This window comes from Bombina bombina, chromosome 1 (genome assembly GCF_027579735.1).
Source record: "Bombina bombina isolate aBomBom1 chromosome 1, aBomBom1.pri, whole genome shotgun sequence".
NCBI lineage: Eukaryota > Metazoa > Chordata > Amphibia > Anura > Bombinatoridae > Bombina > Bombina bombina.
This window is the reverse complement of record NC_069499.1, coordinates 329,248,887-329,276,784: the sequence shown is the minus strand read 5'-3', so window position 1 is coordinate 329,276,784 and position 27,898 is coordinate 329,248,887. Positions and strand designations below refer to the sequence as shown.

The 27,898-nt window shown below is 39.3% G+C and overlaps 1 protein-coding gene across 1 annotated transcript in view; it reads left to right on the top strand.

The window, feature by feature from the left end:
* MARCHF4 (membrane associated ring-CH-type finger 4) overlaps positions 1 to 27,898 on the top strand; it is a 526,799-nt gene that overhangs the window by 275,895 nt on the left and 223,006 nt on the right. The window contains exons 2-3 of the mRNA XM_053689801.1: positions 4,363 to 4,518; positions 24,822 to 25,014. Of these exons, the coding sequence (XP_053545776.1) occupies positions 4,363 to 4,518; positions 24,822 to 25,014 (349 nt within the window). The remainder of the gene's footprint in view (positions 1 to 4,362; positions 4,519 to 24,821; positions 25,015 to 27,898) is intronic.

Below are 27,898 nucleotides of genomic sequence, written 5' to 3'. Positions count from 1 at the left end.
GTCCCCCACTGCAAAAACTCTAGGTCACGCAATCCTAACAATCTCATCTCTATTAACCCACAGCGCTTTTCCCCTCTCTTTTCTTGTGCTCTTTGGAATGACATGGTGGTGGTGTTGGTATCTTATTCTCCCCCTCCTGCTCCTATCAGCACCTGCATCCTCATCCATCTCTCTCCTTTTCCTCCTTTGAAGTCCACTGCATCCGCCTGTTCTCCCCCCTTTCCCTCAGGGTGGCAGTTATCTATCGCCCCCCTGGACCAACTTCCCAATTCCCTGATAACTTTGCTGCCTGGCTCTTTCTCACTTTCTCTCTACAAATACACCTGCTCTAATATTGGGAGACTTCAACATCCCCATTGATAACCCATCTGCCCCTGCTGCCTCTAAGCTTCTCTCACTCACAAACTCCTTTGGTCTCTTACAATCCACTAATAGCTCACTGCATCAGTTTATAATATACGCAATGTAATATGTTTAATCGTGTCTTTTAACGTAGATAGGAATAGCTTATTGTATCAGTTCTTTTTAGTGTACTTTATCAGTTTGTTTTCCACTGTATCTGTTTTTTAAATATAGCTACTCATAGCTCAGTGCACTGTAATAGTGCTAATTGTATCTGTTTCCTCTGTAATCCATGCAAATACATTTGTAAGTAAATTTATTTTTTAATCTCGTCATATCTTTTTTAAGCACCACAATTGTATTTGCAATACGGTTCTGTTGCTTCTGCTGTTCTCTATTAGCAATTAAACACCAGCTGTTTCTACTAGACACTAGCTTGTTCATAACGTACTTCAGCCCCCTTTGTGAGGTGCTCCTTCACACACATCTTGTTTTTCACATTTAATACTATTTAGTTAGGTAATCGTTCCATTTTGAAGTGAGCTTGTACGGTTTACATTTGGAGCTGTTCTCTATACATATGTCTCTCACAATCCACCCTACTCACTGCGACGGACACTCTATTGATCTGGCATTCTCCTACCTCTGCTCTCTCTCTGACGTCACCTGTTGCCCATTTCCCATCTCAGACCACCATCTGCTCACCTTAAATCTTAATATACATGCTTCTCCCCCCCCCCCTGCACCTGTAGAAATCTGCACACTGTGGATCCTCTCCAACTTTCTAAGCTTTTTCAAAACGTCCCCCCCCCCCCCACTTCCAAGATATCCTGCCCTGACCTTGCTACAACCCACTACAACAATACTCTCTTCTCTGCACTTGACACTTTTGCTCCTCCCCAAATACACAAAACCACACGTCGTCAGCTCCAACCCTGGCACTCTAAGCAAACACGTTACCTGCAAAAAATGCTCCCATGCTGCGGAACGTGCTTGTAGGAAATCCCGCTCTGAACCAGATTTCCTCCAAGTATAAGTTCATTCTTTATTCTTACTCCTCTGCCCTTCACTTAGCCAAGCAAACCTACTTCTCTTCTCTTATATCTACTCACTCCTCAAACCCTAAACGTCTCTTCTCTATTTTCAACTCTCTCCTCTATCCACCTGCACCACCCCCTTCATCTGCCTTTAGTGTTCAAGACCTGGCAGACTACTTCAACAAAACACTTAACATCCAAAATAATATCCCAACACAAGAATGCAACCTTCCATCTCCGCCCCTGGCCACCTCCTCCACCACTCTCAGCACCTTCCCCTCAACCACTGAGAATAAAGTGAGCTCCCTATTGTCTTCCTCACATATTCAACCTATCCCTTTCTACCGGTTCATTCCCATCTTCATTCAAACATGCAAAGGTCACCCCATCCCCCAAAACCCTCCCTCGACACCAATTCTCCTGCAAACTACTGCACCATATCACTGCCTCCACTAGCTTCAAAAGTCCTGAAAAAACTAGTTTTCAATCACCTAACCTACTTCTTGTCTTCCATCTCATTGCTTGCCCCCTTGCAATCTGGCTTCTGTCCCCAAAAATCAACTGAGACTGCCCTCACCAAGGTTACTAACAATGGCCACTACTCAATACTTATCTTACTTGACCTGTCTGCTGCCTTTGACACCGTTGACCATCCCCTTCTCCTACAGACTCTCAGCTCCTTTGGGCTCTCTGACACTGCCCTCTCCTAGATGCACTCTTATCTCTCTAAGAGGTCCTTTTCTGTCTCCTTTGCTAGTGACTCCTCCTCTCCATTGCCTCTGTTTGTTGGAGTACCTCAAAGCTCTGTTCTGGGTCCTCTACTCTTCTCTATTTATACTTCCTCACTGGGTAAATTTATCAATAGCTATGGCTTCAACTATCACCTCTATGCTGATGATATTCAGATCTACCTATCCACTGTTGCACTCTCTCCTTCTGTCCTTTCTCACATCAGTGTCTGCTTATCTGGCATTACTTCTTGGATGGCCTCTCACCACCTAAAAATCAACATGCCCAAGACTGAGCTCCTTCTAATCCCCCCTCTAATTATACCCCGGTTTCTAAGTTTTCAATCACTGTTGGTGACACCACTATCTCCCCATCACCCCAAGTCTGCTGCCTAGATGTTACACTTGACTCCAATCTGTCCTTCATACCCCACATCCTATTACTCTCTTCATCCTGTCGTAACCAACTATGCAATATCTCCAAAATGTTTCAGTTTCTGAGTGCTGAAACTACTAAACAGCTAATCCACTCCCTGGTAATTTCCCGACTTGACTACTGTAATAACATACTAACTGGCCTCCCTCTCCCCTGCCTTTTCCTTTTTTCAATCCATCCTAAATGCCTCTTCTAGGCTTATCCACCTCTCCTGACGCTCTGTATCTGCTGCACCTCTCTGCGAGTCCCTTCACTGGTTCCCCATTCACAGCAGAATTAAAGTTCAAAATTCTCATCCTGACCTACAAAGCCCTTATCAATGCTGCCCCCCCTACCTGTTCTCACTCATCAACAAATATACTCCAGCCCGCCCCCTAATATCCAACAATGACCTGCTCCTTGCACCTACTACCATCACCTCCTCCCATGTTAGACTACAGGACTTCTCTTGTGTGGCACCAACCCTCTGGAACACACTTCCTAGAGCTGTCAGATTTTCCCCTAACCTTTCCTCCTTTAAACGCTCCCTAGAGACCTTTTTGTTACTCAGTGTAGGGAAGCCTATCTCCAAATCAGTAACAAATTAATTCCACTTGCCTAATATCTCCCCTCATCTAACATCATTCTCACCTTTGCAGTCCCCACCTCCTGTTACTCACCCTCTTACCCATCTAGATTGTAAGTTCCCACGGGAACAGGGTCCTCAATTTCCCCTGTATTTGTTTGTTAAACTTTGTCTGGTGTCTTTTATATTGTGTTGTACTGTACTTTTATCTTTGTACCCATGGACAGCGCTGCAGAATCTGTTGGTGCTTTATAAATAAAGAATGATATATACAGTATATATATGTATATATTTAGTTAGATATATAGAGGGAAAGATATTGATATATTGAGAGATAGATATTTATATATAGAGAGATGGATATTGATATATAAAGAGATGGATATTAAGCGATATATATATATATATATATATATATATATATATATATATATATATATATATATATATATATATATAGCTCACTGAGTTTTTGAGTGAGAAACCTAAATTCTTTATTTCAGGATTTATGAGGTTTTCCTCAAACGAAAGAAAATCCGCTTAGCATAATAACTTAAGATAACTTAAGATATGTGAAGATTAGTCTCAAGGAAAAGTTGTCTGATCTCTTATTCATTCCAATATCTGAAAGCTGAGCTTATGGAATCATAAACTGATGTTTCAACAAAAATATATCTATTGTTAAAAATGTTCATGATGCAACAAATTGCATAGATGAGCTATGTCAAATTTTACATCTTTTTATGCACGTTAGGATGTAATATAATTCTCTGCTAACTGTGGGAAATGCAACAAGGGAATCATACTCTAATTATGGATTTTTTATTGTCTCCTCATTGTACATAGTTATAAGCCATCTGGCTCCCTGCTGTTACAGGAACATTTACTGTCATGAAAATTGAATGTAAAGAGTTGATTTTAATTGCCTCAGGTTGCAATTGCAAGTCTTCATATCAAGCAATTCTCAAGACCACAGCCTCAAGGCCACTGGGGTTATCCCTGTGATAACAGGGAGCAGTAAAAATACATTGTTGTATGCTGCTTTTGTTCCTTAAACCAGAGATTACAAAAATACAGGAGTGCCCAAACTATTATCAGGGTCATACCCTTAGCAAACTTATGGAGTTTTAACAAAATGTATCTGAGGCATTCCTACATCAAAGTGAGAGGTCCATCATGTATCTATTAAATATTTTTACAGAATGCATATAGGCTGAAGATAACCTTTATGTCAATGTCCATTTTGTCATGTAGGGGGAGCTGCTGAGTCCATGCCGATGTGACGGTTCTGTCAGGTGCACCCATCAGCCCTGTCTAATTAAATGGATCAGTGAAAGAGGATCTTGGAGTTGTGAGCTGTGTTATTACAAGTACCATGTTATTGCCATAAGCACAAAGAACCCTCTTCAGGTAAAGGTAAATAAAGCCATTTATTGATCTATTGCATGCATTTTTACTTCTGTCTTTTTATTTGTGTTTATATTTTATATTCTAAAGTTTCATACAATATTGGAATGTGAACATTCATTCTAAAGAAACATTTAGGGGAACATTTGTTTACCATTTGATTTCTAAAATACAGACTTTTTCCCATCAATGTTCAAAACTTATTTTAAATTTATATAAAACTCTAAAAACGTATAGCTTACAGTGCATGTTGATTCCCCTTTGATCCTGAGTTGAAGGACAGTGAATGGTGGCTATGCACATATGCTGCCCCTGAGTGGTTCAGGAGTTGTCTTCACATTCAGACTAGAAGAGCGCTGCAAGTCTGGAGCTAACGTATTAACCCCTTGTTTGGGTTACACACATGGTTCAGTTTAAGCAATAGTACAAAAGTAAAATGCTTTAGCATGTTATAGAATATGGAGTCTAACCTAGTGGGTCTAACTATATAGCTTTCTAGATAAGGAGTGGTTCATTAATGAGTCTGAGGGACATATTTATCAAAGTGCGAGCGGACATAATACGATGTAGCGTTTCATGTCCGCTGCACATTGATAAATGCCGACAGCATACGCTAGGTTCAGTGTCCCTTTAAATGAACATATTCGTAATTAGAAATGACTTACATGACCTGAAACCTCAAGATATTATTGAGGACATGGCTTAAAATCACTAATACAGCCTAGATCCTTTAAGGCATCTGTAACATTGTGGCCCTTTACTGGATTAATAATTTGTACATGTGCATGGTCAATTTAAATATTAAGTAAGCAACACAATAAGATTGCTTCCACAGAGTGGGGTCCTACGAACGTGCAGGGTTAATTTTTATTGTTCACCACTGGTGAAACACTAAATAAAGAAACTAAATAACACAGCATTAAAGGGACAGTCTAGGCCAAAATAAACTTTCATGATTCAGATAGAGCATGTCATTTTAAACAATTTTCCAATTTACTTTTATCACCAATTTTGCTTTGTTCTCTTGGTATTCTTAGTTGAAAGCTTAACCTAGGAGGTTCATATACTAATTTTTTAGACCTTGAAGCCCACCTTTTTTAGATTGCATATTAACAGTTTTTCACCACTAGAGGGTGTTAGTTCACATATTTCATCTAGATAACACTGTGCTCGTGCACGTGAAGTAATCTGGGAGCTGGCACTGATTGGCTAGACTGCAAGTCTGTCAAAAGAACTGAAAAAAGGTGCAGTTTGCAGAGGCTTAGATACAAGATAATCACAGAGGTTAAAAGTGTATTAATATAACTGTGTTGGTTATGCAAAACTGGGAAATGGGTAATAAAGGGATTATCTATCTTTTAAAACAATAAAAATTCTGGTGTAGACTGTCCCTTTAAGTTGTTGCACTCAGATAACACTGTCCCTTTAATTTCAAACAAAACAATAGGGGCCCGATCCGATAAAAATCGTCGCCCGCAAAAGCTGGCGACGCCAATATTTGCACTGGTTTGGTATCCTATATACGGCGTAACTTAGAAGTTACGCGCGTATATTTCTGGCGTCGCCCGTAGTTTTTTGGGCCATAGACAGGTATACCAAACCATCGCAGTTTGGTATCCAATATACAGCATAAGGATTTACGTGGCGAAAATGGAGAAATCTTACTCCATTTTCACCTCGCCACAAAAAGCAGCCGTAAGAAGCCTTACGCTGACTATTGGAGCCCCGTAACTCCCTAAACTACCTGCTAAATAAACCTAACACCTAACGCATGCGCAATGTCTATCTAGCTGTCAACCGCGATCTGCTAAATAAAACCTAACACCTTACGCATGCGCAATGTCTATCTACCTGTCAACCGCGATCCCCCGCCGCAATCCCTAATAAAGTTATTAACCCCTAAACCACCGCTCCCGGAACCCGCCGCCATCTACATAAACTAACCCCCTACTGTGAGCCCCTAAAACCGCCACCATCTAACTGATCTATCCCCTAATGTGAACCCCTAAAACCGCCGCCATCTACCTTATCTACCCCCTAATGTGAACCCCTTACACCGCCGCCATCTACCTTATCTATCCCCTAATCTGACCCCTTACACCGCCGCCACCTATATAAAAATTATTAACTCCTAATCTAATCCCCCTATACCGCCGCCAGCTATATTAATATTATTAACCCCTAATCTTATATCCCTAAAGTAATAAGCTCTATTACCAGCCCTTAAAAGGGCCTTTTGCGGGGCTTTTCCCCAAAGTAAACAGCTCTTTTGCCCTATAACCTGCCCTCCCTACACCGCCGCCACCTATATTAATAGTATTAACCCCTAATGTAAGCCCCTTACACCGCCGCCATCTATATTAAAATTATTAACCCCTAATTTAATCTACCTACCCCGCCGCCAGCTATATTATCTATATTAACCCTAAGTATATTATAGTTAATATAGTTATTACATTATATATATTAACTATATTAACTCTAACACCCCTAACTAAATTCTTATTAAATAAATCTAATTCATATTATAAACTAAAATATTCCTATTTAAATCTAAATACTTACCTATAAAATAAACCCTAAGATAGCTACAATATAATTAATAATTACATTGTAGCTATGTTAGGGTTTATATTTATTTTACAGGTAAATTGTTAATTATTTTAACTAGGTATAATAGCTATTAAATAGTTATTAACTATTTAATAGCTACCTAGTTAAAATAATTACCCAATTACCTGTAAAATAAATCCTAACCTAAGTTACAAATACACCTACACTATCAATAAATTAAATAAACTACAAATATCTATCTAAAAATATAATTAAATAAACTAAAATAAATTACAAAAAAAACAAACACTAAATTAAAAAAAAAAAAAGATTACAGCAATTTTAAGCTAATTACACCTATTCTAAGCCCCCTAATAAAATAATAAAGCCCCCAAAAATAAAATATTCCCTACCCTATTCTAAATTATAAAATACCCAGCTCTGTACCAGCCCTTAAAAGGGCTTTTTGCTGGGTATTTACCCCAAGTTAACAGCTCTTTTGCCTGTAAAAAAAAGAACACAACCCCCCCCAACATTACAACCCACCACCCACATACCCCTATTCTAAACCCACCCAAACCCCCCTTAAAAAAACCTAACACTACCCCCCTGATGATCTCCCTACCTTGTTTTCACCCAACCAGGCCGAACTCCTCATCTGATCCGGGCGATGTCTTTATCCAATTGGCAAAGAAGAAGTCTTCATCCCGGCGATGTCTTTATCCAAGCGGCAAAGAAGAAGTCTTCATCCTGGCGATGTCTTTATCCAAGCGGCAGCAAAGTCTTCTTCCATCCGGCAGCATCTTCCATCAAGCGGCATCTTCAATCTTCTTTCTTCGCTCCTCCGACGTGGAGCATCCATCCCGGCCGACGACTGAACGACGAATGAGGTACCTTTAAATGACGTCATCCAAGATGGCGTCCGTCGAGTTCCGATTGACTGATAGGATTCTATCAGCCAATCGGAATTAAGGTAGAAAAATCTGATTGGCTCTCCCTTCTATCGCGCGAATGTGCCCGGCCACGCCCCCTTCACTGCAATTCCTGCCCGGTCACGCCCCCTTCACGCCAGTCACACACCCCGCTCACGCCCACTTCTGCCGCAGATCAGCTAGGGACTCAAAGGCCAGGTGTGTTTGTCCTTGTGCTGTCTCTACTGCGCATGACAGCTTCGGACAAACACACTTGGCCTTTTATTATATAGGATAGACTCATTACATGCAAAGCAAGATAGTTCAAGCTGTGATTTGTCATAATTGTGATGATTATGGCTTACAGCTCATAAAAACCCCAAATCCACAATCTCAGAAAATTAGAATATTACATGCAATAAATAAAACAAGGATTGTACATAGAACAATATCATACCTCTGAAAAGTATAAGCATGCATACTGTATGTAAAAGTATGTGTGTTGGGTGGCGCAAAAAATGCAGATTCCCGTTTGTGAAAAAATTGATAGTTTAGATGTGGTTTTTTTTTAAATTTTGAATATTTCATTCCTTTCTAAAAAACAAGATAATCAATAATAATATAAATATAAATGTTTTATTTCATGTAAATAAATGTATATACACTGTATATTAAAAAGTGACACCGGTGTCAATACACTATGGTCATTATTAAAATGTATATATATATAAAATGTAAAAAAATATAAAAAAAACAATTTAAAATATATAGGTAGTTTTACAAAATATATAGGATTATACAGGGAGTGCAGAATTATTAGGCAAGTTGTATTTTTGAGGATTAATTTTATTATTGAACAACAACCATGTTCTCAATGAACCCAAAAAACTCATTAATATCAAAGCTGAATAGTTTTGGAAGTAGTTTTTAGTTTGTTTTTAGTTATAGCTGTTTTAGGGGGATATCTGTGTGTGCAGGTGACTATTACTGTGCATAATTATTAGGCAACTTAACAAAAAACAAATATATACCCATTTCAATTATTTATTTTTACCAGTGAAACCAATATAACATCTCAACATTCACAAATATACATTTCTGACATTCAAAAACAAAACAAAAACAAATCAGTGACCAATATAGCCACCTTTCTTTGCAAGGACACTCAAAAGCCTGCCATCCATGGATTCTGTCAGTGTTTTGATCTGTTCACCATCAACATTGCGTGCAGCAGCAACCACAGCCTCCCAGACACTGTTCAGAGAGGTGTACTGTTTTCCCTCCTTGTAAATCTCACATTTGATGATGGACCACAGGTTCTCAACGGGGTTCAGATCAGGTGAACAAGGAGGCCATGTCATTAGATTTTCTTCTTTTATACCCTTTCTTGCCAGCCACGCTGTGGAGTACTTGGACGCGTGTGATGGAGCATTGTCCTGCATGAAAATCATGTTTTTCTTGAAGGATGCAGACTTCTTCCTGTACCACTTCTTGAAGAAGGTGTCTTCCAGAAACTGGCAGTAGGACTGGGAGTTGAGCTTGACTCCATCCTCAACCCGAAAAGGCCCCACAAGCTCATCTTTGATGATACCAGCCCAAACCAGTACTCCACCTCCACCTTGCTGGCGTCTGAGTCGGACTGGAGCTCTCTGCCCTTTACCAATCCAACCACGGGCCCATCCATCTGGCCCATCAAGACTCACTCTCATTTCATCAGTCCATAAAACCTTAGAAAAATCAGTCTTGAGATATTTCTTGGCCCAGTCTTGACGTTTCAGCTTGTGTGTCTTGTTCAGTGGTGGTCGTCTTTCAGCCTTTCTTACCTTGGCCATGTCTCTGAGTATTGCACACCTTGTGCTTTTGGGCACTCCAGTGATGTTGCAGCTCTGAAATATGGCCAAACTGGTGGCAAGTGGCATCTTGGCAGCTGCACGCTTGACTTTTCTCAGTTCATGGGCAGTTATTTTGCGCCTTGGTTTTTCCACACGCTTCTTGCGACCCTGTTGACTATTTTGAATGAAACGCTTGATTGTTCGATGATCACGCTTCAGAAGCTTTGCAATTTTAAGAGTGCTGCATCCCTCTGTCAAGTCCTTCTTTTGACCCATTTTGCCAAAGGAAAGGAAGTTGCCTAATAATTATGCACACCTGATATAGGGTGTTGATGTCATTAGACCACACCCCTTCTCATTACAGAGATGCACATCACCTAATATGCTTAATTGGTAGTAGGCTTTCGAGCCTATACAGCTTGGAGTAAGACAACATGCATAAAGAGGATGATGTGGTCAAAATACTAATTTGCCTAATAATTCTGCACTCCCTGTACAGATATATGTTCACTCTGATATTGCCACAAATCGGCTTTCTTTATATTGATACTTTTCTGCATATATATAATCTTGCTGTATTCAATGCAAATATAACGTTCACCTTCAGCTTATAAGCAAGGGTTTTTTTATCTTAGTTTTGGAGCGGTTATGCTCGTTGTGTCTATGTCTCTAAGTAACAGTACCTTTATGGGGGTCCTCCGGCTTCTTGCGTTTAAATATATGCCGCTATATTTTGGTATTACCTGTCGGTTTTTATACCGAACTGTATTGCTCAGTTTTTCCTCGAGTCTCCTTAGTTGGTGATATTCGATGACACAAAATCTTTATGCGGTTAAATATATGCCGCTACAGACCTCTGTTTCCTTTCCCTGGTGTGGGGAATGTTACCTCGATGTGAGGGCAGTTTGATGTGGAATCCTTCTTTTCTTCTTTCGGTCAGTGACCGATCTTTTCCTTGCTGGGTGTAGAGATGATGCGGTGGGTTTTTTCTCTGTGTGCTTTTCTCTCGGTCAGTGACCGATCTGGTAATCCGCTTCAGGCTAGATTGCGGTTAAATATACGCCGCTTTGCTAATCAGGGCCTGGTAGGTGAAGGCAAATTTTTAAAACAAGGATGCTTGTGGACTTGCCTGGTTTGTTGGTTGAAAAGCGCTTCTCTGTGTTCTCTGTGTTCCCAATCGATCGATGTGGCAAACTCTGGTAGATCTTGAAAAAGGCTGCACAGCCGAAACGCTTAGATACCAGAGTTTGCCACATCGATCGATTACTCCTATTATCAGTTTTTCTTCATTCTATTGCTATCTTTATTTGAAAAGCAAGAATGTAAGTTTAGAAGCAGGCCCATTTTTGGTTCACAACCTGGGTTGTCCTTGCTGATTGGACAGCACCAATAAACAAGTGCTTTCCGGTGTACTGAACCAAAAATAGGCTGGCTCCTTAGCTTAGATGTCTTATTTTTCAAATAAAGATAGCAAAAGAACAAAGAAAAATTGATAAAAGGAGTAAATTAGAAAGTTGCTTAAATTGCATGCTCTATCTGAATCAGGAAAGAAAAAAAAATGAGTTTAGTGTCCCTTTAACCCCTTAACGACCAAGGACATACCAGGTATGTCCTGCAAAAACTGTCAGTTAGTGACAATGGACGTACTTGGTAAGTCCTTGGTCTAATTGAGTGCTTCCAGCAGCTCTCAGGGTATTGCAGTGATGCCTCGATATTGAGGCATCCTGCAATACCCTTTTTCAAGCATCCGATGCAGAGAGAGCCACTCTTTGGCCCTGTCTGCACCGGTAGCGATGGTGCTGATCGTTGGTGGGTGGGAGCTTAGCAGGAAGGCAGGTGGGCGGCCCATTGCTACCCGGCATCCGGTTCCTGCAAGTGCAATATGCACACCGGGTGCTGGGAATGTGTGGGGGGCCTGCGGGGGCGCACAATGATCAATGAATTGCAGTGTGAGAGGGAGGAATAAAAAATGTTTGTTTTGCGGGGCAAACTGGGTACTGGCAGACAGCTGCCAGTACCCAAGATGGCAGCAAATAGGTTGCGGGGGGGGGGGGGGGTTAGAGAACTGTTTGAGGGGGATCAGGGAGGTTTGGGGCTAAGGGGGGTCCATCACAGCTGAATAAATAAATAAATAAAAAAAAAATTAAAAACTTTTATTTTAGTACTGGCAAACTTTCTGCCAGTAATTAAGATGGCGGGGACAATTGTGGGGTTGGAGAGGGAAGAGAGCTGTTTGGGAGGGATCAGGGGGTGGGATGTGTCAGGTGGGAGACTGATCTCTACACTAAAGCTAAAATTAACCCTGCAAGCTCCCTACAAGCTACCTAAATAACCCCTTCACTGCTGGGCATAATACAAGTGTGGTGCGCAGCGACATTTAGCTGCCTTCTAATTGCCAAAAAGCAACACCAAAGCCATATATGTCTGCTATTTCTGAACAAAGGGGATCACAGAGAAGCATTTACAACCATTTGTGCCATAATTGCACAAGCTGTTTGTGAATAATTTCAGTGAGAAACCTAAAGTTTGTTAAAAAATTAGTAAAAAAGGAAACTATTTTTTTTTATTTGATGGCGGTGAAATGGTGGTATGAAATATACCAAAATGGGCCTAGATCAATACTTGGGTTTGTCTACTACACTACACTAAAGCTAAAATTAACCCTACGAGCTCCCTAATTAACCCCTTCACTGCTGGGCATAATACATGTGTGGTGTGCAGCGGCATTTAGCGGCCTTCTAATTACCAAAAACCAACCCCAAAGCCATGTAAGTCTGCTATTTCTGAACAAAGGGGATCCCATAGAAGCATTTACAACCATTTGTGCCATAATTGCACAAGCTGTTTGTAAATAAGTTCAGTAAGAAACCTAAAGTTGTGACAAAATTTATGAAAAAGTGAACAATTTTTTTTATTTGATTGCATTTGGCGGTTTTTCTTTCCTCATCTCATAAAAAAAAAAATATATATATATATATATATATATATATATATATATATATATATATATATATATATATACATGTCAATGGATATTCAGGGATTCCTGACAGATATCAGTGTTCCAATGTAACTATCGCTAATTTTGAAAAAAAGTGGTTTGGAAAGGAAATAGCAAACTGCTACTTGTATTTATTGCCCTATAACTTGCAAAAAAAGCAAAGAACATGTAAACATTGGGTATTTCTAAACTCAGGACAAAATGTAGAAACTATTTGGCATGGGTGTTTTTGGTGGTTGTAGATGTGTAACAGATTTTGGCGGTCAAAGATAGAAATGGTGTGTTTTTTTCCTTTTTTTCCTCATAGTTTATAAACATTTTTTATAGTAAATTATAAGATATGATGAAAATAATGGTTTCTTTAGAAAGTCAATTTAATGGCGTGAAAAACGGTATATAATATGTGTGGGTACAGTAAAGGAGTAAGAGGAAAATTACAGCTAAACACAAACAAAAATGTAAAAATAGCATTGAAAAATGGTCTGGTCATTAAGAGGTTAATGAAATCTAACCGGCTGCTCTAGATAGTCAAGAATGCATGCAAAAGCAGTAAAAAATAGAGGCACTTGAATTACCATGAGCAACACAATTTTTGGTAAATATAACATTTTGTAAACTTTACAAAATATCTATTTGTAAATAATAAAAAGTGATAAACTCATTGAAAGATTCTCTATTTGTCAGATTAACAAAAATAACTAAATTTGTCAATTAATAAATATTGCACATTAATTGACTGAACTAAATTGTATATTGAATTTGCAAGTTATGCAAATCTAGCAGTATCTAGCAGTATCCCTAGGTGCCTCATAAAATTGCAGACAACATACTAAAAGACCGACTTGATCTCCTGCACCCTACTCAATTAACACTCATTTTAAGTAGAGGCGGACCGGGGCTTAATTCCGATCTGGTACTGAGTTCCAAGACCTCCGGCATTTACCTCATCTCCTTGACAAATAATGTATTGTCATGTACAATATAGATTATTTAAAGAATTGTAGATATTTTAAAAAGGATTTAATAGTTGCTTGCTATTATTTTAAACAAAATTATATATTTGAAAAAGATATCTACAATACTTTAAACAATATGCATTGTACATGACAAAGCATATCATTTAAACATTTACCCCTAATCTGCCATAACCTAAAACTAACTGTAGCAGCTAAGACCCTACAAATAAATATTCAGTATCTAAAATTATGCATAGTTATATAAAATGCATAATGTTTAAATATTTGCACATAAATTAAAATGTAATTAGTGTTGCTTGTTGTGTTTATTTCGAATTAAATACAGTATAATTAATATTATAGGTCTACATAACTGCATGCCTGTTATGTAAAAAATAACATTTCATGATACTGACTACTATAACATAAATATATTTTAACATATATATCTATATTATCACTGAAAACAAGCAGCCACATTTTAATATGCATGCAATACTTAAACCATTATGCAATATATATGCATGACTGCTTAAATATTGAATATAAATGCAAGGACTGACTACATTATATCTACAATATTTGAAATAAAATGCATAGTCATGTATTATTCATATTATTACTTTAATGTAGATGAGGGGTTTTGTATTTTTTTTTTAAAGAGCTACAATCACTTTAGGGCACTGGTTTTCAAACATGTCCTCAGACCTCCCTAACATGCCACATTTTGAGGATATCTGAACTAGATCCCAGGTGAAATAATCAGCTTCTTAGTAAACATGGTTATTTTACCTGCTCTCATCCAAGGTAATTCAGAAAACCTGGCCTTTTGGGGAGGCCTGAGGACAGATTTGAAAAAACACTAAAATAGATTACAATAGCCCTTAAAAGGGCCTTTTGTAGCACATTATGCTTGAAGGCAATGTCCTTTTAAGGGCTATTGTAATTTATTTTAGTGTTAGGGTTTAGGGTTTTTTTTGTTTTTTTTTGAGTTTTTTATTTTATGGGCCATGTAATTTAGTGTTAGGTATAATGTTTTTTTTTTTATTTTGAATACTTTAGTTTATTATTTTTTGTAACTTAGCTTTTTTTGTATTTTTCTGTAACTTAGATTTTTTTTATTTTTTTGTAACTTAGTGGGGTTAGTTTAGAGGGGTTTAGTTTAGAGGGGGGGTAGAGTTAGATTGTCTTTGGATTTTGTTTTGTTTTTCGGTTTATTTTTATTTAAATTTTTGTTTATATTTTTTTTATTTCTAACTTAGGGGGTTTAGTTTAGAGGGGAGTTAGGTGTTAGGTTAGTTTGCATTTGGGGTATATGATGGCATAGGGGTTAATAGAGACATAGGGGTTAAACGATTATTGCAGTCAGTATGCGGTGGCATAGGGCTTAATAGTTAGATAATTGCTGTGGGTATGTGGTGGCATAGGAGTTAATAGATTATAGGGGTGGGTATGTGGTGGCATAGAGGTTAATAGTTAGATAATAGAGGTGGGTATGTGGTGGAATAGGGGTTAATAGATAGATACTTGTGGTGGGTTTGTGGCAGCATAGGGGTTTATAGTTACCGACATAAGGTTTAATAGTTTATTGCGGTGGGTATATGGCAGCATAAGGGTTAATAGTATAGTACTTGTGGTGGGAATGTGGCAGGTTGGAGGTTAATAACGACTTGCAGGTAGGAATTTGGTGGTTTAGATCTTTATTAGTTCATTAGTAGTGTTAGTTTGCGGTTTAGGGGTATTAGAATTAACAGTTTGGTAGACGGCAGTAATATTAAAGGGATCGTTTACTATACAACGCCAATATGGTCCAGCATCACCGACTAATAGCATGCATAGTAAATGCCTCTCAGCGATGTTGAGAGCTTTGAATATACCAAAGCCTCGCTTGACATACCGACGGATCCCTTTGAATATTTTGCCGCCTCGTAGCACGTTCAATCCTCGGGTCCTTAATGAGAAGTTAAAATTTTTCATTTGTGTTCTTCACTGTCCCCAAATGTTTAACCTTCTCCTGGGTCAGGTAATACATTCCATGCATTTGGGGAAACAAAGCCATTTTTTGTTTTTTTGTTTTGCTGTTCAGTTGTTTTCTCTACTTTACCCAGTAGAACTTTTTACCATCCACTACCCATGGAGCAAAAGTGATATACTTGAGGATGTTCTTCATTTGAAGATAATTCCTTGGGTGCTACAATCCTGTAAGTTACTGTTACAAGCTCTTGTCCTCAAAATACTTTAAGAGCAGTATTATCAATTAGTCAGGACTTTTCTGTCCATAGGATTCTGGAAAGACAAATTTGATCTTGAGAGCTGTTTATCTTTCTAGATTTTTGCATGTGAAGAAGACACACATACTTTGCAATGTAGCCATGTAAATAGTGGCTTAACTCATATGTGCAGGTGGTGTCCCCAGATTCAGACCTTTGAGGTCTATAACTATATAAAAAATAAAATAAAATGGGGATATATGCTGTTATGTCTGCTACTTGGGATTAATATATTTCAAACCTTAGGGAAAATATACTATACACATTTAACCACAAGATAGAAGTTTAGTGAATATTACTCAATGAGCCCCTCTCATTTTCTAGTTATAATAATTTTTGTTGACCATGTATTTCTTATGTAAACGCTGTTGGATTTAATTTTCCTTAAAGTTCATGATCCATGATTACCTTTAGTGTTTATCTGCAGCTAGAAGTATGTAAAATTTATTAATATATCTGTGGTGGATTATGACATTTTATTTAACGTACACAGAAACAACATAATGTACACTGAAAAAATCATATTTAACATAGGATGTAATTTCAAAATACATTAAACTTTGTACTAAAAAGTACAAATTCAATGGGTATTTGGGTGTAAAAGTAGTCTTGCCGTCTTAAGATTTTTTTTTTTTTTACCCATGCAGGTCTCTCTGTTTTATCTTGCCAATTATATTCTGGTCAAAATATACAATTCACTTATTACACTGATAGAAAAAAAAGATATGAATGTGGATCTAGAAGTTAATGCAATTTAAAGTATACTGAAGACATTCCAAAGTGATGTGTATTTGCTTCAAAAATATTTGCTATCAGCATTATGTGCTCCCTGTTAAATCTTCCCTGCAAGATACTGCATTCCAGAGAGCTTAATTTATTTCTATGGGAGGCAGCTCATCACCTCACTCCTTATTTTTTAGACCATAGAGAAGTCTGAAGAGGTTGGGTTATGATTTCACACAATGCCAACACGTTTTAGAGATTGCTGCCTCTAGTGAAACACAAGATCTCACACGTCCATTGTGACCATGTCTCATCATCTAGAGGAAGCAGGAATAATTTGCTAAAGCTCCATCATCCCTCAGTGCACTGAGACTGGCAATGAAAGTATCAGTGAAATCACTCCATATAATAGTAGCATTATTAACCTGATTTCAGCTGTCAGCATCCCTTGAAATGTCAGAGCTATTGAGAAAACAGCTGGACAGATGGTTTAATTAATTAGTCAGTCTTGTCCTGGCTGCAATGTGTGTTTTGCCACTTGCGTGTCTTTTGGAACAAGTTCTTATGTTTCTTGCACAAAGTTTCTCCTCAAAAACAAAATATTATTTATCTCCATCTGTAGCTTCCACTAGCACAGTATGTTTACTATCACTATGTTGGCTTCTTCTACATATTTGAGATCTAATACCCACATTATTACTGCAAATAGCACTGTGGTAGAAAAACAAAGCATAATAAGATGAATGTAAAAATTAGAGCTTGCAGATTGAACAAGTTATACAAATATAGCACTTTCAGTTTTGATTTATTATTATTATTATTATTTATAAAGCGCCAACAGATTCCGCAGCGCTGCCCATGGGTACAAGGATAAAAGTACAAAAGAGAAACAATACAATAAAAGACAAAATGTTACAGACAAATACAGGGGAAATTGAGGGCCTGTCAGGGTTTTTTCCCTGTTTTGTTTGCCATGTGCTGCTGACAGCCATTTTACTCACCTCTCTTGCTGACTCTGGTGCATACTGTGTGATGCTGCTCATTTCCTGCTTTTATGACCAGACTGGTGTACATCATCTGTGTGAGACAGAATGCAGTCTCAGAATTGTGATGTCATCACATATTATTTAAAGGGCCTCTGTTCATTATGCTTTGCCCTTGCGTTGTCTCAGACCTGTTTGTGAGAGCTCCTGTGTATTACCTAGCTGTCTGACGTCCCTCCTGGTTCCTGATCTCTGGCTTGTTCCTGACTCTGCTGTTCTCCTTGTTCCTGATTCCGGCTCGTCTGACTACTCGCTTTGGCTCCTGACTTGGTTCGTCTGACTACCAGCTCTAGTTTTGATTCCTGGCTTGTTATTTGACTTGTGGACTTTTTATTATTTTTTGCTATTAATAAAAGTGTGATTATTTTTGCACTTCTCATCTCAGTCTGATTCCTGGCACCCTGACATTACGCAAGGGCCATGAATCCTGATGGTGCTAATAATCCACCTTTACCTGCCATAATTTCCAGGATGGATGAACAGGATCACCGCTTGGATCAATTTGCACTAGCCCTGCAAACCCTGCTGACTCGCACTGCACATTTGGACCAAAGTGTCCCGTAAGTTATGGCTGCTCCTGTTTCCGCTGCTGCACCTAGTCCTACCAGGAGCATGTCCAGTTCTGCACCTCTACCTCAGCATTATGGAGGCGATCTTAATCAGTGCAGAGGATTTTTGAACCAGGTGGGCATTTACTTTGAGATGTTACCTCAGGCGTTTCCCTCTGACAGAGCTAAGGTGGGATTTCTCATCTCGTTACTCTCTGACACAGCTCTTCACTGGGCTAATCACTTGTGAGAGACTAATAAACCTGTGATTTCAAATTACCCTGAATTTGTGGCCTCCTTTCGAAGGGTATTTGATGTTCCGGCTCGCTCCTCCTCTGCTGCTAAACGACTCATGTCCATTCAAAGGTACAAGATGTGTTGCTCAGTATGCCATTGAGTTCCGTATGCTTGCTACAGAGGTAGGTTGGAACAATGAAGCCCTTGTTGCCGCCTTCTTTCATGGGCTCTCTGATGCGATTAAAGACGAAGTTGCTGCCAGAGATTTACCAGAAGATCTCGAGGCATTGGTGTCTTTTTTGATCCTTTTTGATATCAGACTAAGTGAGAGGCCCTCTTTCAAGGAGCGCTTGCGGAAGCCTCCTGTTCCGTTGTCTCCTACGTGTTTGTTCCCACCCTTGCCTCCCTCCCCTCCCATGCCTTCTGGTCCCGAGTCACCAGGTACTGCTGAGCTGATGCAGTTGGGATTCACGCTACTCTCCGCGGTGGAGAGGGCCTTTAGGAGGAGGGAGGGGCACTGCCTCTATTGTGGGTTACAGGGCCACCTTTTGAAGTCTTGTCCTACACGGCCGGGAAACGCTCACACCTAAGGTCCTGTCGGGGGCAGACCTTGGGTGGTTTATTCTCGACCCCGAAACCGCTTAAGGAGAAACCTTTGGTCACGGTTGTCCTTTCCTGGGTGGAGTCCTCCATAGTCACCCAGGCTCTTGTTGACTCCTGTGCTGTGGGCTATTTCATTGACAGTGCTTTTGTATCAAAGCACTCCATTCCTGTTTTGCCTCGGTCCGTTCCGCTTGCTATTGAGGCCATTGATGGTAGGCCCCTTCAGCCCGCTCTCATTACTCACGAAACTGCTCCGTTATACATGGCTGTTTGGGCTCTCCATTTTGAAAACCTCCAGTTCCAGGTGATAAACTCTCTGCATTTTCCGGTTGTTCTGGGTTATCCCTGGCTCCAAAAGCACAATCCCAGTATCGACTGGCGCAGGTCCGAATTTTTGTTGTGGTCTCCACAAAGTCTTTCCACTTGTCTTCGGAAACCAGTTAAAGTCTTGTGCCCTTCTTCAGTATCTCAATTGCCAGAGGAGTACCGAGAGTTCCTAGACGTTTTTGACAAGGTGCATGCTGGTACGTTGCCTCCTCACCGGTCTTACGATTGTGCCATAGACCTGCAACACAGAACCATTCCTCCTCGGGCCGGGTTTACCCTCTGTCTGTTGCGGAGAATTGTGCTATGGAGGAGTATGTTGCCGATGCTCTGTCGCAGGGGATCATCTGCAAATCCTGCTCTCCTGCAGGGGCTGGCTTCTTCTTTGTGAAGAAAAAGGGTGGCGAGTTAAGACCATGCATCGATTATAGGGGTCTTAATCATCTTACCATTAAGAATGGTTACTCTATTCCGCTCATTACGGAACTCTTTGACCGCCTCAATGGAGCTATGGTCTTTACAAAACTTGATTTGAGAGGAGCGTACAATCTCGTTAGGATCAAGGAGGGCCACGAATGGAAAACAGCATTTAACACCAGGAGCGAGCATTATGAGTATCTTGTAATGCCCTTTGGCCTATGTAATGCTCCTGCTGTTTTCCAGGAATTTTTTAATGATGTCCTACGAGATATGTTGCAACAGTGTGTTGTGGTGTACTTGGACGACATCCTCATACCCTCACCCACACTTAAGGCTCATTGTTCTGATGTTACACGGCTTCTTCAGAGACTACGTGAGAACGGCCTGTTTTGTAAACTCGAGAAATGTGAGTTCCATCAGACTCAAGTAATCTTCCTAGGTTATGTTATCTCCGTTGCAGGGTTCTTCGTGGATCCTGACAAGTTATCTGCAGTTCTGCAGTGGCCTCGCCCAGTTGGTCTTAGGTCTATTCAATGTTTTTTGGGGTTCGCAATTACTATAGAAAGTTTATTAAAAACTTTTCTTCCTTGGTCAAACCTATAAGTCATGACCCGTAAAGAGAATGATCCACTCCATTGGTCACCTACTGCCATTAAGGCCTTTGATAGTCTTAAGACTGCCTTTGCTGCCGCTCCAGTTCTGGCTCATCCTAACCCTGTCCTGCCATTCGTTCTTGAGGTCGATTCATCTGAGACTAGAGTAGGTGCCCTCTTGTCTCAACGTCCTACACATGACGATTCCTTGTATCCATGTGGTTTCTTCTCTAAGAAATTGTCTCCAGTGGAGTGCAATTATGAAATTGGTGACAGGGAATTACTGGCCATAATTTTGGCACTCAAGGAATGGAGGCATCTTCTCGAGTGTACTAGCGTGCCAGTGCTCATTCTTACTGACCACAAGAATTTAACTTACCTATCTGAAACAAAACTTTTGTCACCCCGACAGGCCAGTTGGGCGCTATTTTTGTCTCAGTTTAATTATGTGGTCTCCTACCTGCCTGGTAGTAAGAATGTTAGGGCTGATGCCCTCTCTCGACAATTTTCCCCTCTGTCCAAGGAGGAGTCTGTACCATACGTACTAATTTGACTTCTCCCTTGGGGGAGGAGATCCTGGCTGCACAAACCAATGCACCTCCTGAGAAACCTAGTGGTAAGTGTTTTGTTCCTGAGAATCTTCGAACTAAACTTTTGCACACTTACCATTATCCTAAAGTCGCAGGTCACCCAGGCAAGAACCAAATCATTTGGTCTGTCACTCAACAATTCTGGTGGCCAGGTCTTCGTTCTGATGTTGCTGCGTATGTTGCCTACTGCTCAGTTTGTGCACAGAAGACTCCTCAACGTCTTACTGTGGGTCTTCTTCATCCTATTGCTAATGGTGAGCGTCCTTGGACACATCTTTCCATGGACTTCATTGTCGAGCTCCCTGTTTCCAATGGTAATACTGTTATCCTTATGGTGGTTGACTGTTTTTCTAAAATGTCACATTGCATTCCCTTGAAGAAGTTGCCTACCGCTCAGGAGCTTGCTTAAATTTTTGCCTGGAAGGTCTTCCGTTTACATGGGTTACCCAAGGAGATAGTGTCGGACTGGGGTAGCCAGTTTGTCTCCAGATTTTGGCATTCCTTTTGTGCTCAAATGGGGATACAGCTTTCCTTTTCCTCGGCATATCACCCTAAATCCAATGGGGCTGCGGAACGGTCTAATCAAGCTCTGGAACAGTTCCTCCATTGCTATGTCTCAGATCACCACAATAATTGGTCTGAACTGTTACCTTGGGCATAGTTTGCTCGTAATAGTGCTATTAATGCTTCCTCCAAGTTATCCCCGTTCATGGCGAATTATGGGTTTCTACCATCCTTGTTTCCCGATTCATTCATGTCTCAGGGTATTCCGGCTTTGGAGGAGCATCTCCGGCAACTCTGTTCCACGTGGGTGCAGATTCAGGATTGCCTTCATCGTTCTATGCAGCGCCGAAGTTCCAGGCTGATCGTAGGCATCTGCCCGCGCCTTCCTACCAGGTTGGTGAGAGAGTTTGGCTGTCCTCCTGCAACTTTAACCTTTGTGTGCCTTCCAATAAACTGGCTCCCCATTATGTTGGTCCTTTTTCGAACCCTAAACGGTCCTTTTCAAATACTCCGACGGGTCAATCCTGTAGCCTACGCTCTTGACGTTCCATTTATTAATGTCCGTTACAGCGGATCATGTCCACCGCACATCATATGCAATACCACCCCCTGCAGATTCAATCGGCTGCTAGCAGGGGGGTGTCATTCAGCCCGATTGTTTCCGATCAGGCGGATTGCTGTCCACCACCTTACAGGTGGCGGACGAGTTAAAGAGCAGCGTTCTTAGGACCGCTGTTTCTTAACTTCCGCTTCCCTCAGAACTGAAGTGGAGTGGGTCTGAGGCAGCATCCGCTGCTTCATATATAGACCCCTTTAAGTACATAAATAGCAAAAAATCTAAGAAGGACAATATAGGTACATTAAAATGCGTGGAGGGTAGCATGATAAATAATAACAGGGAGAAGGCTGAGGTACTAAACCAGTTTTTTTCTTCAGTATACACAAGAGAGGAACCATTGGATAATACTTTGGAACAAAATAGAACATGCAAGTCCATACCATTAACTGGGTTATGTTTAGAGGATATCAGGAAAAAACTGGATAATATTAAGGTAAATTAAACTCCAGGCTCAAATGGAATACACCCAAGGGTATTAAGGGAACTTAACACTGTTATAGACAAACCACTACTCTTAATTTTTCAAGACTCATTATCCTCAGGCATGGTACCCCAGGATTGGCGTAAAGCTGATTTGGTGCCACTCTTCAAAAAGGGAAGCAGGGATGGTCCAGGAAGCTATAGACCAGTTAGTCTGACATCAATAGTGGGGAAAATATTTGAAGGGATTATAAAAGATTATATTGATGAGCATATTCCTGTAAACCAGATTATGAGTTCTAATCAGCATGGTTTTAGGAGAAATAGATCATGTCAAACTAATCTAATTAGATTCTACGAGGAAGTAAGTAAAAATATAGATGAAGGGGTATCAGTTGATGTAATATACTTAGATTTTGCAAAGGCATTTGATACAGTGCCACATGAGAGATTAATGCACAAAATTAAGGGACTGGGAATAGCTGAAAATGTTAGCTCATGGATAAATAACTAGTTAAAAGATAGGGAGCAGCGAGTAGTAGTAAATGGATCATACTCAGATTGGACAAAGGTAAGCAGTGGAGTCCCCCAGGGATCAGGACTGGGCCCTGTTCTTTTTAATATTTTTTTAAATAACTTGGAGCAAGGATTAAATAGCGACATCTCTATCTTTGCAGATGATACTAAGTTAAGTAAGGTCATTAGGTCAGAGCAGGATTAACTTTCATTACAAAGGGATCTGCAAAAATTAGAAGTATGGGCAAGTAAATGGAAAATGAAAAACAAAAAGAAGAAGGTGCTCCAATGGTGCAGAATTTTACACCAAATATTTGAATGTCACTCCCAGAAAACACCCTCTCTATAGATGGATACTCACAGAGAGAGCGCACTATAATGCAGTGCTATTCGTACAGGCTGGATTGATCAGAGCCCACCAGCTAGCTCCCACAGATAACAATGTGACCTCAATCCTGTAGTGGTGACCGTCTGCACTATTGGAGTGGGCTTTTCCTCCTTTCCCTATTCTTCTTTCTACCACTACAGGATTGAGATCACATTGTTACACATTGGTGACTTTATTAAATGGAAAATTAGATTTAATATGGGAAAATGCAAGGGTCTACATTTTGGAAGTAAAAATAAGCAGGCAACGTATGTTTTAAATGGGACAAGACTTAGCCTAACAGAGGAGGAAAGGGATTTGGGAGTAGTAATAGATAACAAGCTAAAGATGGGTGCACAATGCAGGGCAGCGGCTTCAAAGGTTAATAAGATACTAGCATGTATTAAAAGAGGCATTGATTAAAGGGAGGAAAGCATAATTCTGCCACTATATAAAGCCCTGGTTAGACCTCACTTTGAGTATAGAGTACAGTTCTGGGGTCCGATCGCAAAAAAAGATATTGCAGAACTAGAAAAAGTTCAGAGAAGGGCCACAAAGCTAATAAGGGGATTGGAGAATTTAACCTATGAGGAGAGGCTAGCCAAACTGGGTCTGTTTTCTTTAGAAAAAAGGCGCTTGAAAGGTGACATGATTACTTTATATAAATATATTCAAGGCCCATATACAGAGATGGCAGAAGCTCTGTTTATTCCAAGAAAATTGTTTCTGACAAGAGGTCACAATTTAAGGTTGGAGGAAAGGAGATTTAATCTCCTGCACTGGAAACATTTTTTCACTGTAAGAGCAATAAAATTGTGGAACTCATTACCAAAGGAGGTAGTGAATGCCAATATAAAAATAGTCTGGATACATTTCTGTATATAAACAAAATTCAAGGATATGATTGCTAGTATTAAATGGATCACCCTTTAGTGGGGTTATTTAAGCTTAACTAGAACTTTTTGTAAGTATTTTAGATTTGTATAGGTTGAACTCGATGGACTTCAGTCTTTTTTCAACCTTATCTACTATGTTACTATGTATGTTACAAGCTATAATAATCAGTATTGGAGTTCACAAATGTATGCTCATTTGTATTTTGTTTTTTTAATTTGTAGTGCAGCAATTTCTGAGCTTTTATTTACAATAATATATTTACATACAATCAACAAAACATAACCAGTTTATGAAACATGAAATGCATGTCTATTGTTATTCACCAAAGCAGACTAATTAAGTTTTCCCACTGTGCTTGTGCCTTTCCTTGTCCTTGCAGTGGCAAGCCATCTCCCTGACTGTCATCGAGAAGGTGCAGATTGCAGCAGCCATCTTGGGCTCCCTATTCTTAATCGCCAGCATTTCTTGGCTTATCTGGTCGACGTTTAGCCCGTCTGCAAAATGGCAGCGCCAAGACCTCCTCTTCCAGATCTGCTATGGAATGTACGGCTTCATGGATGTTGTCTGTATAGGTAAGCAGCAAACAACTATCAAGCTTAGGTTAAGATTTTGTACACTTAAAAATAGTTCTCGCTACACCATTAACTTCTGCTGTATGATAGGTTTTGTTCATATACTGTTGGCAGTATAAAAAATCCACACAATGTTTTTTTTCCATATGTATTGGAAGCTGTTTTTCATAGTTTAGTGTTGCTATTTACTGTCTTGTAATGAAATAAGTTTGCTTTCCCTTTAGGTTTGTCTCATAAGGACCAAGAAGTATAATTTGTGACATTAAAAGACTTTACACTTGAAAACTGCCAAGCATGACTTCAGTGCTGCAAAAAACAATCTGAGCCATAAGAGATAATATTATTACAATTCTCATGAGCTTCACAGAGACATTACTACATTACAAATAATGTGAACTGACAAAACTCTAATAACAACCATACCTATTCCCAGCAATCAGTTTGCTATCCCCAGTTTGACATGTCATTATAAGCTAATACATTTCCTGTCATAAGCACACCCTCTGAGACACCGGAAGAAAAGTGTGGTGTGGGGTTTCTGGGTATGGCAACTGTATAAGTATTTGTGGCTTTTAACACAGATTCCTTGAAAAACTGTAACATTATAAATCTATATAAATATACATATTTATTTAAAGATATAGGGCTAGATTACAAGTGGAGAGCTAAATCATTGTGCATCCGCAAACGGGCAAACGAGCCATTACAAGTGGCTGGTTATTGCTACCGCTCGCGGTAGCAATTAGGGCTTATAAATTTAACCAGAGATCAGATCTCTGGTTCATTTTATAAAAATTCCCCAAATGCCCCCTAAATACTGTGTAGTGTATTTTATTAAAAATTAAACATAGCAGCATCTTTATTTTTTAATAAAATAACTGCACTAGGCAGTATTTTGGGGAGTGTGGTGTTAGAAAAAAATCGGCACTGAAAACATTGCAGTCTATGGGAACTTTTTTGTGTTCCCTGTAAATATATATGCTTATATACATATATATTTATGTTTTAATCTGTGTATAAAAACATTAATATATATATATATATATATGTATATCAGCATATACATATATTTTTCTACACTACATACCCCCTTCGCTGCGCAAGGTTCTCATGGGGTGTGTTACAATATGAGAACGAGGCTCCTATAGGAGCCTATGAAAGCGCCCTCTCGTGAGTGCAAAATGCTTCCCAGCAATGCGAACGCGAGCTCACGCTTGAATTGCTGAAAAATTTTAATATCAGCGCAATTAGTGTGCGCTGGTTTTACACAGTGGAGCACAAATATCGCTTTTACTAAATCGATATTTAGCGCTCCACTTGTAATCTGGCCCATAGATAGATATAGTTAGTTAGACAGACATATACAGATAGATATAAATAGACAGACATCTATGTGTGCATGTTTTAATTATTTAAATCAGCTTCAGGAGTATAACAATTTATTGCTTTTAGCTGTTTTGCTTATTTGCAGGTATCATGATGAAAAAATACTATTAATAAAAATGTGGTAGTAATAATAGCTGTTAAGAATGCTCTTGTATTTGTAAAATAATAATATTTATCATTATCATTATAGCAATTTTAAACTACTGGTGTTCTAAAAAAGTCAGCAGGATGATAGAATCTAACATGAAATAAGCTAAACCCCCCCACAAAAAAAAAATATTACCCCCTCAAACAGTGCAGTAACTATTCCTCTGCAACTATAGAAGGTTTTTAATGAGGCTGCAAAAATAAACGAGATGGAAACAGCCATAAAAATCTAAACAAATCTTATGAATCTGTGTTTTTTTTCTAACATAACGCCATCTGCATCAGACAATAACAGCAGGAAGCAAAGCCATTGCTCATGTGAAAGATACCCCCCCAGTTAGAATACACTAACAAAATGTTTCAGGTTTCTGAGAATGAGGGCTATGTTGTGTGAATCATCATGGCCAAAGGGGCAATACAGCCATTCTGTAAGCTCGATCACACAGAGAAAAGGACAACTACTGAACCGGGAAAAATAAATAACATATTAAAAATAATCAGAGACATTTGATCTTTATATGTAGAAGCGTGAACAAAATGAATCGTTCTTGCTACGCCTTCACCCGTTGTATTAGCTGATGTTTATATGCAAATGAAAAATAGATTCCAAGGTTGTAATGTTTGTAGCTGGCTGCTTAATACGTCTCTCTGATGTTATATGAGATCGTAAACAGACTGTCAAAGTTAACCAATGTTGGCCTGATGCAGTCTATGTAGTGATTGTTATGGAAGCTGCATAGACAGAAGCCCACATGCATCTGATCTTGACAGATGGTTAATAATTATTTACTCGGGTGTGTTCATGTTTGTGCTAATAATGCACTATTGTAAATTCCTGCATGCTAGCACCATACATTATGTAATTGGAAAATTGTTCTTTCTGATCTGTTTAGTTAATTGTTTTGTAGAAAAGTGTTGACATCTTAAAGACAAGCAGAAACAGCTTATTAAGAATAAGCCATAATTAATGTTTGCTACATGTATTTTTTCTGTTGTTGCCGGTGCTGTAGACTTAAAGGTACATGAAACCCATGATTCAGAAAGAGAATACAATTTTAAACAACGTTCTAATTTACTTCTATTATCTAATCTGTTTCATTCTCTTGGTATCATTTGTTGAAGGAGCAGCAATGCACTACTAGTTTCTAACTGAACACATGGGTGAGCCAATCACATTCAATATATATATATATGCAGCCACCAATCAACAGCTAGAACCTAGTTTCTCTGCTGCTCATGAACTTGCCTAGATAAACCTTTCAGCAAATGATAACAAGAGTTGAAAGCAAATTAAATAATAGAAGTAAATTGGAAAGTTGTTTAAAATGTGCTTTGGTTTCCCACTTTATAT